General features: G+C 39.2%; 2 protein-coding genes across 4 annotated transcripts in view; both read right to left on the bottom strand.

Annotated features, from left to right (window-relative positions):
* Positions 1-1,069: 1,069 nt before the first annotated feature.
* selplg (selectin P ligand) lies at positions 1,070-4,887 on the bottom strand. 2 transcript variants are annotated; one of them, XM_026939660.3, is made up of 2 exons: positions 4,722-4,887; positions 1,070-4,217 (listed from the first exon to the last, which is right to left on the bottom strand). In XM_026939660.3, exon 2 carries the CDS (start codon positions 4,206-4,208, stop codon positions 3,243-3,245), a length of 966 nt encoding a protein of 321 aa, XP_026795461.3. In that variant the 5' UTR covers positions 4,209-4,217; positions 4,722-4,887; the 3' UTR covers positions 1,070-3,242. The 2 variants fall into 2 exon arrangements, with proteins under 2 accessions (XP_026795461.3, XP_026795462.3); XM_026939661.3 differs by having other exon boundaries at positions 4,709-4,887.
* Positions 4,888-5,036: 149 nt separating this feature from the next.
* coro1ca (coronin, actin binding protein, 1Ca) overlaps positions 5,037-13,427 on the bottom strand; it is a 48,669-nt gene continuing 40,278 nt past the window's right edge. For both annotated transcript variants that reach the window (XM_034298934.2, XM_053228824.1), the window contains exons 7-11: positions 13,003-13,107; positions 12,433-12,578; positions 11,349-11,406; positions 9,396-9,650; positions 5,037-8,690 (exon numbers count right to left, since the gene is read on the bottom strand). In XM_034298934.2, coding sequence (XP_034154825.2) covers positions 8,571-8,690; positions 9,396-9,650; positions 11,349-11,406; positions 12,433-12,578; positions 13,003-13,107 — 684 coding nt within the window. In that variant the 3' untranslated portion in view covers positions 5,037-8,570. The remainder of the gene's footprint in view (positions 8,691-9,395; positions 9,651-11,348; positions 11,407-12,432; positions 12,579-13,002; positions 13,108-13,427) is intronic.

Consider the following 13,427-nt stretch of genomic DNA (forward strand, 5'->3'; position numbering starts at 1 on the left):
ATACTGCAGACTGCATCCAAAAATACATTTTAACCTGTTTAAGTGGAGCATCCACCATCAAGTCCCAGTGATTAGCTGTTACTATAGAAACGATAACGTATTAGAATGAGCACAGAGCTGCTGTTGTAGAAATCAATCAATACATGTAGTAATTATTTATCTTACTGAATGCACACTAAAGTTCTAGTTAACTAAATGCACAACAAACTCTTATTCATGTTCTTGAACACGGCACTTATACTCTAAATTAGTGATTAATTACTTATATAACTTGTGCATTATACGCTTGATTCACTTTTAATAACTCGGCAGTTTATAACTTAACTTCCTGCAAGATGCACACTAACATCTCAAATAACTCAAATGTATTTGCATAAATACGTACTTTGTGTATGTATATCTCATTGCCTGGTCTGCTCATAGCGTTCAGCACATGCACTATATAAAATTCCATACATCTCCTAGCTGAACTGTAATATTGAGCAATTATTATTATTATTATTATTATTATTATTATTATTTTTAAAAAAGTATTTTCAATGTGTTAGGCCATTTGCTGAAGGCTCAGTTTGAAGTCCGACGTGGTGCGCACCTCCCATGGGTGAGGCTCTGTGGGCGCTGGGTGTAGCTCTTATTTCTGAACCTGGTTTCTGCTCTCTCTCATCAGGCCTTTGTGATTACAGCCTCTTGGCCACACACACACACACACACACACACACACAGTTCGTGTATGCACAAGTTTTAAAATAAACCTCCCATCTTCAGGCCTACTGTACAGCTTACAGGCTACTGTATACTACTGTATATATAAATGCACAGAGGACTGAAGTTACCTGTACATCACACAAATCTATTTTTAAATCATTAGATTTCCTGTACACATCTGTTTTTAAATTATATCCATTTATCTGGCAGATGAACAATTAAATGTTCGTGATGGTTTTAATCAGGGACCCAAAAGCGATTTGAACTCACGTCCTTTTAGATACTTTTGAAACTCAAAATCTCATGTGCTGAATTGGATTCCACAAAAATAAATAAATAAATAAATAAATACAAAATAAAAGACTTTGTGTTGTCTGTAAAAAGGCTGAAACTTTAATTTATGCTTGATGGTTTTTACCATACAAGATAATCGAACATTCAGTACAGTTACAACATTTACAACCATACATTCCGAACATTCAGTACGTATAAAGAACTAAAAAAAAATTTACTCGCTATTCACACAGAGGCCACTTTAACGGGATAGATTTAATACTAGAACCTAATACCTGTACACCAAAAAAGTCACATACTGTTAAAGTCCATTTAAATCCAGTATTTTGTGCACTACGGTTGCAGTAAGACGACTGACTGTACTGGACTTCTGTGGCCTGTACAAAAAACACACAACTTTTAAAAGTGCCAAAGGATGTCATGTTTAAATAGACTTTAAAATAACTCAGGAGAATATTAACAAATATACTGTAGATATAGCAATAAATAAGAAACCATCTCACAGCTCCAGGGTGTCTGGTTCGATCCTGAGCTCTGGTTACTGTGTGTGTGTGTGTGTGTGTGTGTGTGTGTGTGTGTGTGTGTGTAGTTTTGTTTTGTTCTCCCCGTGTCCGTGTGGGTTTCCTCCAACCTCCCATAAACATGCCAGTAGATGGATTGGCTACTTTAAATTGCCCTCAAGTGTGAATGAGTGTGTGAGAAACATCCTGCGATGGACCGGTGGATCAGGAAAAAGCGCTTATTAAAAGGAAATGAATGTAGAAATTAAGAGCGGCTGTTATTCGATACATTCTATGAAATGAGGCTGATGGTGCAAAGATGCAGCCTAAAGTACTTGTTCTTGAGTTTTGGGTCCAAAGGAAAAAAAAAAATTGCTTATTGTATTAACAAGGTCTCCTTAGTGCCTGCTCCTGTTACTATCTCAGCTCTACTTGACTGTTTTATAATAAACACTAGAGGTATGCATGGGGCTGTTTCATTTATCCCACTTTAGTTGGTTCCTGAAGAAATTCGGACCATTTTAACGCCCAGTCCTGCAGGTCCTGGCAAGTTAGTTCTATTTCCCAAAATATAAAACAATCATTTAAACCATAAAACAATGCTAACCACGATAAAGCAGTTACTGAAGATGAATGAACATGGCAAATTATGCATTATATAGCATTGCAGAACACCACATGCTAATGAATGGTAGTTCTTCTTCTTTTCTGTTCCCTGAGCTTAATCTCCGAGCACAATCTCTGACCACGTGCTTGTGCGACTTTTCTGTTGAGTTCAACGTGATCCTTGTCCTGATGCACACCGCTAAGAGAGATCTCAGAAAGCTGTCGTTTGCACATAACAAACCAGCACCTGACATGCTGTATGGAACTTATGAATCATGAAAGAGGCGACTGGAAACAGGAACACAACTGTACAAAATACATGAGTCAACTTGTGATTAAAAAAATAATGGGTTACAACATACGAATGACGGTAAATGATATTTCAGTCTATTATGTACAGTCATTGAGTAGGAGCTTCCTTATAAACTGGACTATAAAAGAACATGTGTAAAGCAGTTCATTTTATCTACATGTATAAATATGGGTATATGGGATGGGTATGAGTACTTATGAACTCATGAATATGTTGAAGTACCATGCAGTGCTTCAGAATTAAGATATGCTGATGCAGTTTGGCTTGAAAGAAGGCCACAGTTCAAAGTTGCAGTCGCTAGGCAGATCTTCCATCACACATAGACGCACAACTATATTTAAAAACGCACTTCCTCTTCCTCTTGTCAGTCTAAAAATTTCACGCTCTTCCTATGCAACACCAATACAAAAACAAATGTTATCATCGGTGCCGACAACCAGCTTCGATTAGGCCTCCAGGGGAAGCTAATCTCTATTTATGCATCAGTATACGACAGATTTGGCATAGACCAAGTGCGGGCATTTCCCCCAGTTTGTTCTGTAGACTGAGAATTCTAGAAATGATTCAAGCTATGAGAGTCTCTAGTTTTCTGAGAAACTATCAGGGTTACAAAGTTCTCCAGTCTTGTTTAACAGTAACATTCAAAAGCATTCAAAAAAACATGGATTAAAACAAAGAGCCAGTGGTAATGTCTTCACCACACACACACACACACCTCAGATCAGGAAGGAAGGATTGAGGGGGTGAGATCAACTCCATCTTCATCCTCAATGCAAACACTTTGTTGTTTTGTTTTTCTGTCAGGTTTAAGATTTGAGTGATATCTATGCCACACCTTCCGTATCATGCAGGAAGCTGTTGAGGGTGAGGTCATCACCGTCTTCATCCTCAGTGATAGGGATCAGCGCACCGTTGCTTTTAGGGTGCTTCGGTTTGGGGATGGGATGATCAGAATCATTCATGAGGGCAGATATACAGATCATCTCCGTCTCGTGAAGCAGACTCGCCCTGTGCCTGTGTCTGATGCCTGCCAACTTTGTGGCCAAGACGATGGTGGTCATGATGAAGATGGTCGCCAGAGCAGCCAAACTGGCGATGACAATGAGACACCGACCCACAAGACTGTCCCCTTTTGCTTCGGCTGTAGGACAAACTTTGGTGGTTGATTCGTCTGGTTTTTGGGTACTATGTGGCTTAGTTGGCGTGTGATTCCGAGTGGTACTTATTTTTGTGGTTGATTGAACCATTGGCTTGACTGTTGTTGTCAAATTGGAAGATCCATCTGTGCCCATATGAGGCGTCGTCACCACTGTAGGGACAGAATTTGTGGCATTCGCTTCTTTTCTATGTCCCACTGAGGCAGAAAATGTGGGAGCAGAGGTTGGCATTGTGGGGTCTGAACTGCCATTTTTCTCAGGAAATGGGGTTTGCGGAGGACTTTCAGTGCTTGCCAAACTTTCGTTACCTGGTGACTGGTGTTTAGTGCTGTTCGTTTCAGTTCCTTCTAGGTTTCCAGAAGTTCCATTTCCCTGTGGCAGTTGGCTATGGGCCATTTCTGAAGTCTTCTGGCCAGGTGTGGGAGCTGCAGTAGACCGTTCTTCCCTAATATCTGTGGTCTGTGGAGGTCCACTGGTGGGCTGAAGTTCAGTTTCATTGTTATGTTGTGTGTAGTTGAAGACTGTTGTATTTTGTGGATTATTCTCTTCTACACCAAGTAAATGTCTGCCTGAGACCAAGCTGCTCACAACCAGCAGAAAAAGAAATGACCTCAAGTCGAGCTTGTTAGTCATGGCTATTAGCTGTAGAGCAAAAGAAAAAGCACAACTTGGAAAGTGAGTTCATAAGATACACACACTGATCCTGACATTTCTGCCAGGTTATATCTTCAAAACTGACATTTTAATAAAAAAAAAACCTGTTGTTTTTTTGCGCTGTGGATTTTAACCACAATGTTTGGCTCATGTAAAGTAGAATTTCTGTTGTTGTGCACACCACGTGTTATTAGCCTATTACAGACTACCTTTTTGATGAGTCTATCATGTACATCACTCAATTATCCTGTTTCAAACTATGAATATGCCTTCAGACAAAAATTTAGAAAAATGTCACAGCGTTAGTATTTATTACAAAGTTCCTGCCTGCTAGAACGATATCTTACCTCCTTCCCAAGTACTTTTTTCAACTTTAACCATATGAATCTCTTCCATACATCAAATCATTGTCAAATCAATTACAGGTACCAATTACAGATTACATAATAGAACATAAAAGTAAGTCTATATACACGTACTGAGCATAAATACCTGATGTTGGGTTGGCAGCCCTTTCCGACTCAAATGGCTTGTACCGCTTCAAAAACTTCTCACCGTTTAATTCAAGTGCAGGAAGTTGCCTCAGTGTCAGACCAAGCTGAGGTTTCAAACTGTGACGCAAACAGCGTACGAGCAAACAGGAGTCAGTTTAAAGAGAGTCAGTTTCAGCTGCAGTTCCCCAATCCAACAAGTTATAAGCAAGTGACAGTGACGGCAGCTAATTATGCAACCATCGAGCTTCCTCCTCAAATGTAAGGCAAATACAGGAAGCAAAATAAATGGGAGGACAAAGAACAAGGAGGCTGATTATCTTTTTTTTTTTCAGATTTTATTGGGTTTATTCACTTTATGTTCCATTTAAAGTGAACAGGGAGACTTTGGAAACTATGGCTTCGTTTTCTTATGCAGTTTGACAGAGGCAGCATTGGAATAAAAAGTATAGTTATTTACAGAGCATTTCATGAAATCACATACGCCAAGCTTTCTAGTTCGAGCTTCTCGTCAACCTACAAAAATCCTTTGAGTCTGTCACCTACTCTGTTACACCACAACACCAAAACACGTGTAAACACTCCATAACCTCGGAGGAAAATCAACCATTACAACCTTCATAAAGCACAATTTCCACTTTTAGTTAAATGGGAAACCTAGTAAGTTTGATTTCGCTAACACTAGCAATTGAGCCAGTGGGATCCAACCAACAAGGTGTCCTAGTGGTACGATTAATCACAAATCCAATTAATCTGATTAATTACACTTAACACACCAAAAGCCAATGGAGCAGTGATGCCAATACATCTTTAAGAATCTTATTCTTGAAGCTATATTTGCATAATACTAACTAACCACCTGAAGTTTAGCATTTCAAACAGGGGTGATGTTCTGTAGAGCCACATGATGGTGAAGTTCAATGTTTTTCTTAGCTTGAAACTAATGACTACAACCCTGAAACTGCTCTCCGCTGCCCTAGGGAATGGTTTTGGAGGAATAAAAACACAACAGGGCATGCTATAATTGGACAATAATCAACAACTGGGGTGTGTGAAGTGGACTTACTGTTTTGACCCCAAAGCGATTTGGCAATGCAAACTATTTTTTTTTTATTAAAGAATGACAAATGATACTTTATATCCAATGAATACCTTTTGACCTTTTGATCAGAATCAAGAAATGGTATAAAAAGCATTAACTCAATTCTATATGAAAGACATAATTGCTACAAACTAAAAGGCAACAACACTAAATTGGGCTCAAACCCTACCACGCTTGCCCTCCACATCATTCCCATCTTACACCAATCTACCAATTCAGATGCAATTTAACCAGTAAAATCTTTCCATTCTTCCATGCATGCATCCTACATAAAAACCTAGCTAGCATATCAAAAATGGCACATCTATTTTTCCTGAACTTCTCCTCCACTAGCTCACTCTCCTCATTGCGATAACCCCGTTAGCACATGTAAATAAAGCTCTCTACGCAACCAAATCCCATCTAAAATCTTCTGATCTAAAACTGTGTGCGAATGAAGACATAGTGAAAGAGAAAAGTATTGTACGTTTCTTGTAGGTGGTGTGAGCAACAATAAAGAGGATGTAAAACACCTGCGTACACCTCTCAGTTCCTCAGTGAAGAACATAAAGATTAAAAAAGAAAAAGGGAGTGTTAGCCGTACAGGTAATTACACGAATTACAACAAACATACTTGGGGTGCTTTCACACTTGCTGTTTTTTTTTTTTTTTTTTTTTTTTTTTTAACCTCCTAATCAGTCTGGTCACAACTTGGGAAATTAGTGAAAAATGATCGTTAGTGAGTTAATATGAGGAGGTTTTGAATGGAAAATGTTTCATTACTAATATTCCACTATAACCAACAATAAGAGCTTGTGTATTTTTGGGACATTCACTGATACATGATATGATGTATTACTTTAACTGTAGTTGCATGAAGTAGAGTCACACAAGCAGTTCAAATTCTTTTGATTTTTTTCTGCCTCTAAAGCTACAGCAAGGGCAAACAGCCAAACAGTGCTCTGGCCAATGCTTTTTCTGCATCAGAGGAAAAAAAAAAAAACAAAAAAACAAAACAGCCAAGTGTGAAATCACCGTTATATTCGCCTGACCCTGGAGCACCTCGCCCATCAAGCATGTTTGAATCTGAGTCAGAGTGTGTTACTCTTCAGTTATAGCAGACTTTAGGATATAGAATATAGGACTTTGTCTAGACAAACTTGAGCTACACCCTTAGAAAGAGTTGGTTTTGCATGGATAAGTAAGCAGGGCAGTCACTTCCTGCACAACGGAAACAGGAAGTGAAGAGTAGGGTAAGGGTGTCAGTCTAGACCTCCGCTGATATCGCCCACACAAACATTTTCTGCTAAACATATTGAGGAACTGAATTTCTGAGATAATGGTCTTATGAGGTTAAATTTGGAGTTACAAATGGTAATACTTCGATCAGGGGAGAAAAAAAAGTGAAAGAAAAGGGTGGCTTGATGAACAATGCTAACATGGCTAAGGGTAAACAAAAAGTTGGCCATGTTGGTGTTCTTTTGTTCAAATATCACTTCACCAACTAATTAAAGAGGCTTGATCCAGAATCAGGCCCTGTCTGTATAACAGAATTGATTCGATGTAAAATGTAAAAACTGAATCATAGAGATGCCTGGGGAAGGAAAAAAAAAAAAAAAAAAAAAAAAAGTGCTGCTGACTATTTCTAAACTTGGAATATCATGTGGAAAACCAATGATGTGGTATTTCCTCTCAATTCTTCCTTCTAAGACTCTAAATTCAACTATATAACCGAAGACACACAACAAGACTGGGGGAAATCCAGGAATGTGTTGAGAAATTAGAAAAAAAAAAAATCTTTATTCCATGCACTTAGGATAATGAGAAGATACTGGGATTTTCTGGGAAAGAGGGAAGCGTCTGGAATGATGAGAAAAGACAGACCTCAAAGACTGTCTTACAGTGTTCATGGCCACTGGAATAACAATGCTGAAAAGTTACACCACTATACAAACCATTTCCAAACAGAAAAAAAAAAATGCTCTAAATGTTCATGTTTAAACAGAATTCTGAATAAAGATCGAGCTAAACATAAAACTGTTTCAATATGTGGATGTTGCTTTCCTCTGTCAATCTGTACGTACAGCCTGCTTGGTTAAAATCAGCTTCAAACATGAATATTTCTTGTACGGAGACCTTTTAAATGGTCAGATAAATCAAATAAATCCCCTCACTTGCATTACCAGCCTATTGCAATGTCCCTTATTAGTACAAAGTGGACTAAAGTGTATTAAAAAAAAAAAAAATCATCAAATGGTCAAATACTGTCAAGGAGACCCGTATATGAGCCTCCTCTAAAAATTTGGCAACAAAGAAGAAGGGATGGTGAGGAATGCAATACTGAATACTGAATGCAAATCAATATTTGAGCACACAAGTTCAGCGAATGCTTCACATTGGAATATTGGTCACGATTTTTTTTTTTTTTTTTGGACTCTAAGAAAAGAATGAATGCTTAACAACTTTCGAAAACACCAAATAAAACACAAGTGCCACTTTTGGAACAAGGTTTAGTAAAAAGAAATTCTTGGCTTTTGAGAGAGACCTATGCTTCGTCTCTCTGCCGCTGTCATTTTGCAAATGTAACTGGTTCAAGGGGTTAGAAAAAAAGAACGGAAAAAAAAAAAAAAAAAAGAAAAGTTCATCTTGGAATGTTGGGCAGGTTTCAGGCGGAACGAAGTCGCGGTGACTGGCAGTGACTAGTCCCGCCCACCTGGCCAATAGAATTTCCTGAACAGTAGCTGGGGAGGGGAAAAGGGACTGGGTCCTTCAGACGTCCATCTGGGACAACTGCTCCTCGAGCTTGGCGATTCGCTTTTCCTGACAGCTCACCAGCTCTCGGAGGGATTTGATCTCTTTCAGCACCTCGTCCAACTTCGCTTCACCTTTCTGTAAAAAAAAAAAAAAAAGACCAGAATCTAAACATGATCATTTAAAAAGCCTAAGAAAGTTTTCTGTGTTATCAGTTAATAACTGAAATTCTTCACTTGAGGTGTGATCTGTGTATGGAAGAACAGTGTGAAAGCTCTGTGAAATACATACACAGTATATATTGTTGAATTCTTATTTCTGATTGGTCAGAAGGTGTTGATTCATTTTCTATAGCAGCAGCTCAGACGACAGTGCAGCTGTAGTAGCGCAGATTTAGATTAACGCATTCGTTCTAACACATTATTGTTTATTTGGTAACTTGTATGGTGGATGTTATATAGTAAAGTTAAGATAGTAAAGTTTTTCCTGTCATTACAGATGGTGGGCGGAGTCATGTTTGCAGTGGCTGTGATTTGGAAAAAAAAACACAGAAGGCTCAGTTGTAACGCATGAAAAATTTTCCGAAGCCTTTTATTCTATAAGGAGCAAATCTCCAGGGTGGATATTTGAATATACATTTATGTAAAACTAAATAATCTTTGTCTCCATGTTTCAAACTCATAGAGGATTATGGCACCAAATGCAAAGTTCAGCACTTATGAGCATCTGAAGCAATAAGTAAACCACATGTGTGAAGATGTGGTTATGAGTAATAAGCACAAGTGTGAGCCATTAAAACTGATCAGAACAGATGATAAGGAGTGACAAAAGTGAGAAACGTACGACACTCGCAGTTGCGCTGGCCGTTTTGGTGGCGGGAGCAGCGGCGTTGTTCTCTGCGTTCTTGCTGGGCTTGGGCTTGTTGTCCAGAATGTTTTTCTTGACCACCTTGAGGTCGCGGTTCTTGGCCGGGATGTAGCCGTCCTTGAGCGAGATCAGGACAGGATTGCTGTTTTTGCCCTCAAACCAGTCCTCGGCCTCGAGGTCGCAGTCGGGCCCTGCCGTGTCCGGATACAGATCATCCTGGAACAGGTCCGACTGAACGGAGAGAGAGGAGGAAAAGTGCGAATTAATTTACTACAATAACTTATATAACGCTGTTTCAAAGCAAAGGGAAACCACAAAATGATGCAATATTTAAACAAACAAGTCGAACTCGATGCCAACAGTGTCAAGCCTCCACCGCCAACAAGTCAGTTCCTTCTTGCTACTAATTTACTCTTAAAACACCCTTTAAACAGAAAGGAAGCTATTGAAGAAAAACTTTAGACATTTGACCTTGCTGTGACATTGACCCTGGTTAGATCAATTCCAAAATCTAGTCAGTTCATCTGCTGATTGCAGTGATAAATCAGTATAAATCCTACAAACATTCAAGCATTCGTTCTTGAGATATTACTGAATCCTGAAAACATAATGCCTCCACCACCTAGTGGCAAACGCATGCAAAATAAACACTGGCAGACAAATCGGTAGATTAAGTAGATTATTTTTTTTTATCATAGTTGCCCAATCTTCTCGTCTTTTGCAAAACAAACATTGCATTTGGTATTTATATTTTAAAAAAAGTCCCTTCACAGTGGTGCGACGCACCTCAGAAGTATGTGGACACCTAACCGATTACATCCATATGTGCTTGTTGAACATCCCATTCCAGATTTATTCCCTGTTTGCTGCTATAATAAGCTCCACTCTTCTGGGAAGGCTTTCCACTAGATTTTGGAGTGTGGCTGTGGGGATTTCAGCTACAAGAGCATTAGTGAGATCAGACACTGATGTTGGTGAGGAGGTCTGGGGTGCAGTCAGTGTTCCAGTTCATCCCAAAGGTGTGCATTGGGGTTGAGGTCAGGGCTCTGTGCAGGACACTCGAGTTCTTCCACACCAAACTTGGCAAACCATGTCTTCATGGAGCTCGCTTTGTGCCCAGGGGCATTGTCATGCTGGAACAGGTTTGGGCCTCTTAGTTCCAGTGAAGTGAAATTGACATTCTAGACAATTATGTGTCTCCAACTTTGGGGCAGAAGTTTGAGGCCCACATATGGGTGTGATGGTCAGGTGTCCACACACCTTTGGCCATATAGTGTAAGTGTAAACACTGAGAAAACTGAGCAAAACAGAATGTTGCATAAAGCTCTCATAACTTTCAGGAAAGTTAAAGACGTGTTATATTCTTGCTTGTGTCTTTATTAATGCACATAACTAGCTATGTATCTCGGCATATTTCCATTTTTAGCCTCGTCAGTTTGGTTTCTGGGCAACCCCAACACAACACTGGAGATTCTACTTGTGTAGTGGGCTAGCTAATGAATTTATGATTTGTCCACGCTGGAAAAGGGAGAGAACTAAGAAAAAAAATAATAATAAAACAAATAAAACAGGTGGGTTAAATGCGAAATGCCCTGATGCTTAGACACTAGTATGCAAGAGACATCTAATCAAAGTCACGACATTAAAACAGACATTTTAGTGTTTTCACAATTATACCATAGCCAATTTAATTCAAGTCATTGAAGTTCATTAGTTCACTGAGCGACGACTAGTCAATGTAGAAATGTAAAAATGACCTGGTGTTCATATCCTGTGTTTCAAGCAAGCAAAGATCACAGTGTTGTGTTGAATGCTAAACGAGTAGTACGAGTATTAATCAGATACGCTACAGTCAGTTACTGTACGCCAGTGTGCCAAAGTGACTACTGTTAGACGATCGTTCAGCAAAACATGGCAAGAAGGACTCACCTTTCTTGGCACTGTCATGATGATGGGCTCACATTTCCTCTCATGCAGCTTGTAAAACCTGAAAACACACACACACAAACAGGTTTTTAGTTATACTACAAAAGCAATGCAGATAAACAATGAGCTAAAAGAAATCTATATGGGATTTTAAGTGAGTAATGCAGGCATGTGCTGCCTCCTACAGGACGATCTCGCACACACACGCACGCACACGCACGCACACGCACGCACACGCACGCACACGCACGCACACGCACGCACACGCACGCACACACACCCCTGTGAGTTCCTAATAGATGCACAAATACAACTGTCTTGTGTTAGTTTTTTTGGTAAGTATTTTGGATTCGAAAAAACAGCGCTGTTGAATTCTCTAATCTGATTAGTCAGAAGGTGTTGATTCACTTTCTGCAAGACAAATCACAGGTTTATATTAATTTGCTTGCTCTAATAATCGACCTTATGGTTTCAGGGGCCAATCACATGGTGGACTACGGCTTCTTCAATAATTCATATGATTTAAGGTAAAGAAAAACAAGCATCTCTACAGCGAAGCTTTCTGGAAGGACACATTTATTTAACATTTATGGAAGGAGTCTCCAGTGTCAGTGACAGTCTTTAGAACAGCGGGCTTTGCACATTCTGGTTTTTCGTTAACATGACAAGCTGTGTTTTTTGGTCTTATTAATATTGAGAAAGAGAGAGAGAGAGAGAGAGAGAGAGAGAGAGGGGGAGAGAGAAAGAAGCTGGTGAAAGTGTTACTGTTTATAACAGCTATAATGATAGTTTCTGTTATCACTTCACCTATCATGTTTGGTGGACATTCAACTACACTGAAGTAACTATAATAAATAATAATTAATACATTTAAAAATGCTGGAAAATTGCTGTGATGTAAGAGGAATAAAACACTCCAGGCCATGCCGTTATAGGAAAATAATCAACGTCAGAGTGGTTGATTATTTTGTTTAGTTTTGTTTTTTTCTTGCATAATCACACTCCTGGTGTTACCAATAGTAAGAAAACAGTGAAATTGCGACACGCAATGCAACTGGGGGAAAAAAACCTGCTGTTTTCGTCTCACCTGGCGATCTCACACTTGTTGACGTCCAGGCCTCTCTTGGGCATGTATCCCATGCCCCTCTGCGGCTCCTTGGTGGTAAACGTGTTGAGGTAATGCACGTACGGCGCCTCGTCAGTGATCTCAAAGTAGCGGATGCTGCTGTCACCCTAACAAAAAGAAAAAAGTAATGACTTCTCAGTAACAGGAAGCATTTTTTCTGTCGTATTAACTTCAACAGATGAACTGTTTCACAGCTTCATGGATGAGTGAAGCTCATTCATTATAGCAGTTAGAATACAAGTTGTAATGTTCGTGTAAGAGAAATAAAGCACTTTAGGGTGTGCTGTTAAAGGAAAATAATCAACTTTCCTTGCTCAATTATTACTTTAATCAAGTCCTTCTTGTAGTTCTGAACAAAGAAGCCACTATAACAACAAGCTACTAGCTTCATCACTCCTACCCACTACACACACTACCGCCTAATCCTTGGGGGAAAAAAACACATGCAAATAAAAGAAATGTGATGGAAAGGGAACAATAATAATAATACGTCCTGAATCAGGACTCTGGAAGATCTAGGAGAATGTTTACCTTTCCGCACAGGTACACCACGTTGGTATCAGGGTCGTAGAAAGGCAGGAGGACTCCGTTGCTGGTGTCCATCTCGTGGACTGAAATCGGCTCCTCCATGTTTTGCTGGTAAAAAAAAAATTCCAAATGTCACATTCCACACTTTTTTTAAAATTTATTCTTGTAAATAATGAAACAGAAACAGCCATTTTGGGGTTATTAGTGTTATAATTCACACTTCTGGGTTCTACTGTACATTCAGGACTTCTTTGTGCGTTATATATCGTCACTTCTTGAACCAACGATTAAGGATGCGCACCGTTTCATTTCTTGATTCATCTGTGTCTAATAAAAAACAAAAAACAGCTGTAAATCTCTTAGATTTGTCAAATATGTTGCTACTTTCTCCTTTTAAACATAACACTGCAGTGTGGTGGAATTTTTTT

The sequence above is a fragment of the Pangasianodon hypophthalmus genome, chromosome 24 (genome assembly GCF_027358585.1).
Source record: "Pangasianodon hypophthalmus isolate fPanHyp1 chromosome 24, fPanHyp1.pri, whole genome shotgun sequence".
Lineage (NCBI taxonomy): Eukaryota > Metazoa > Chordata > Actinopteri > Siluriformes > Pangasiidae > Pangasianodon > Pangasianodon hypophthalmus.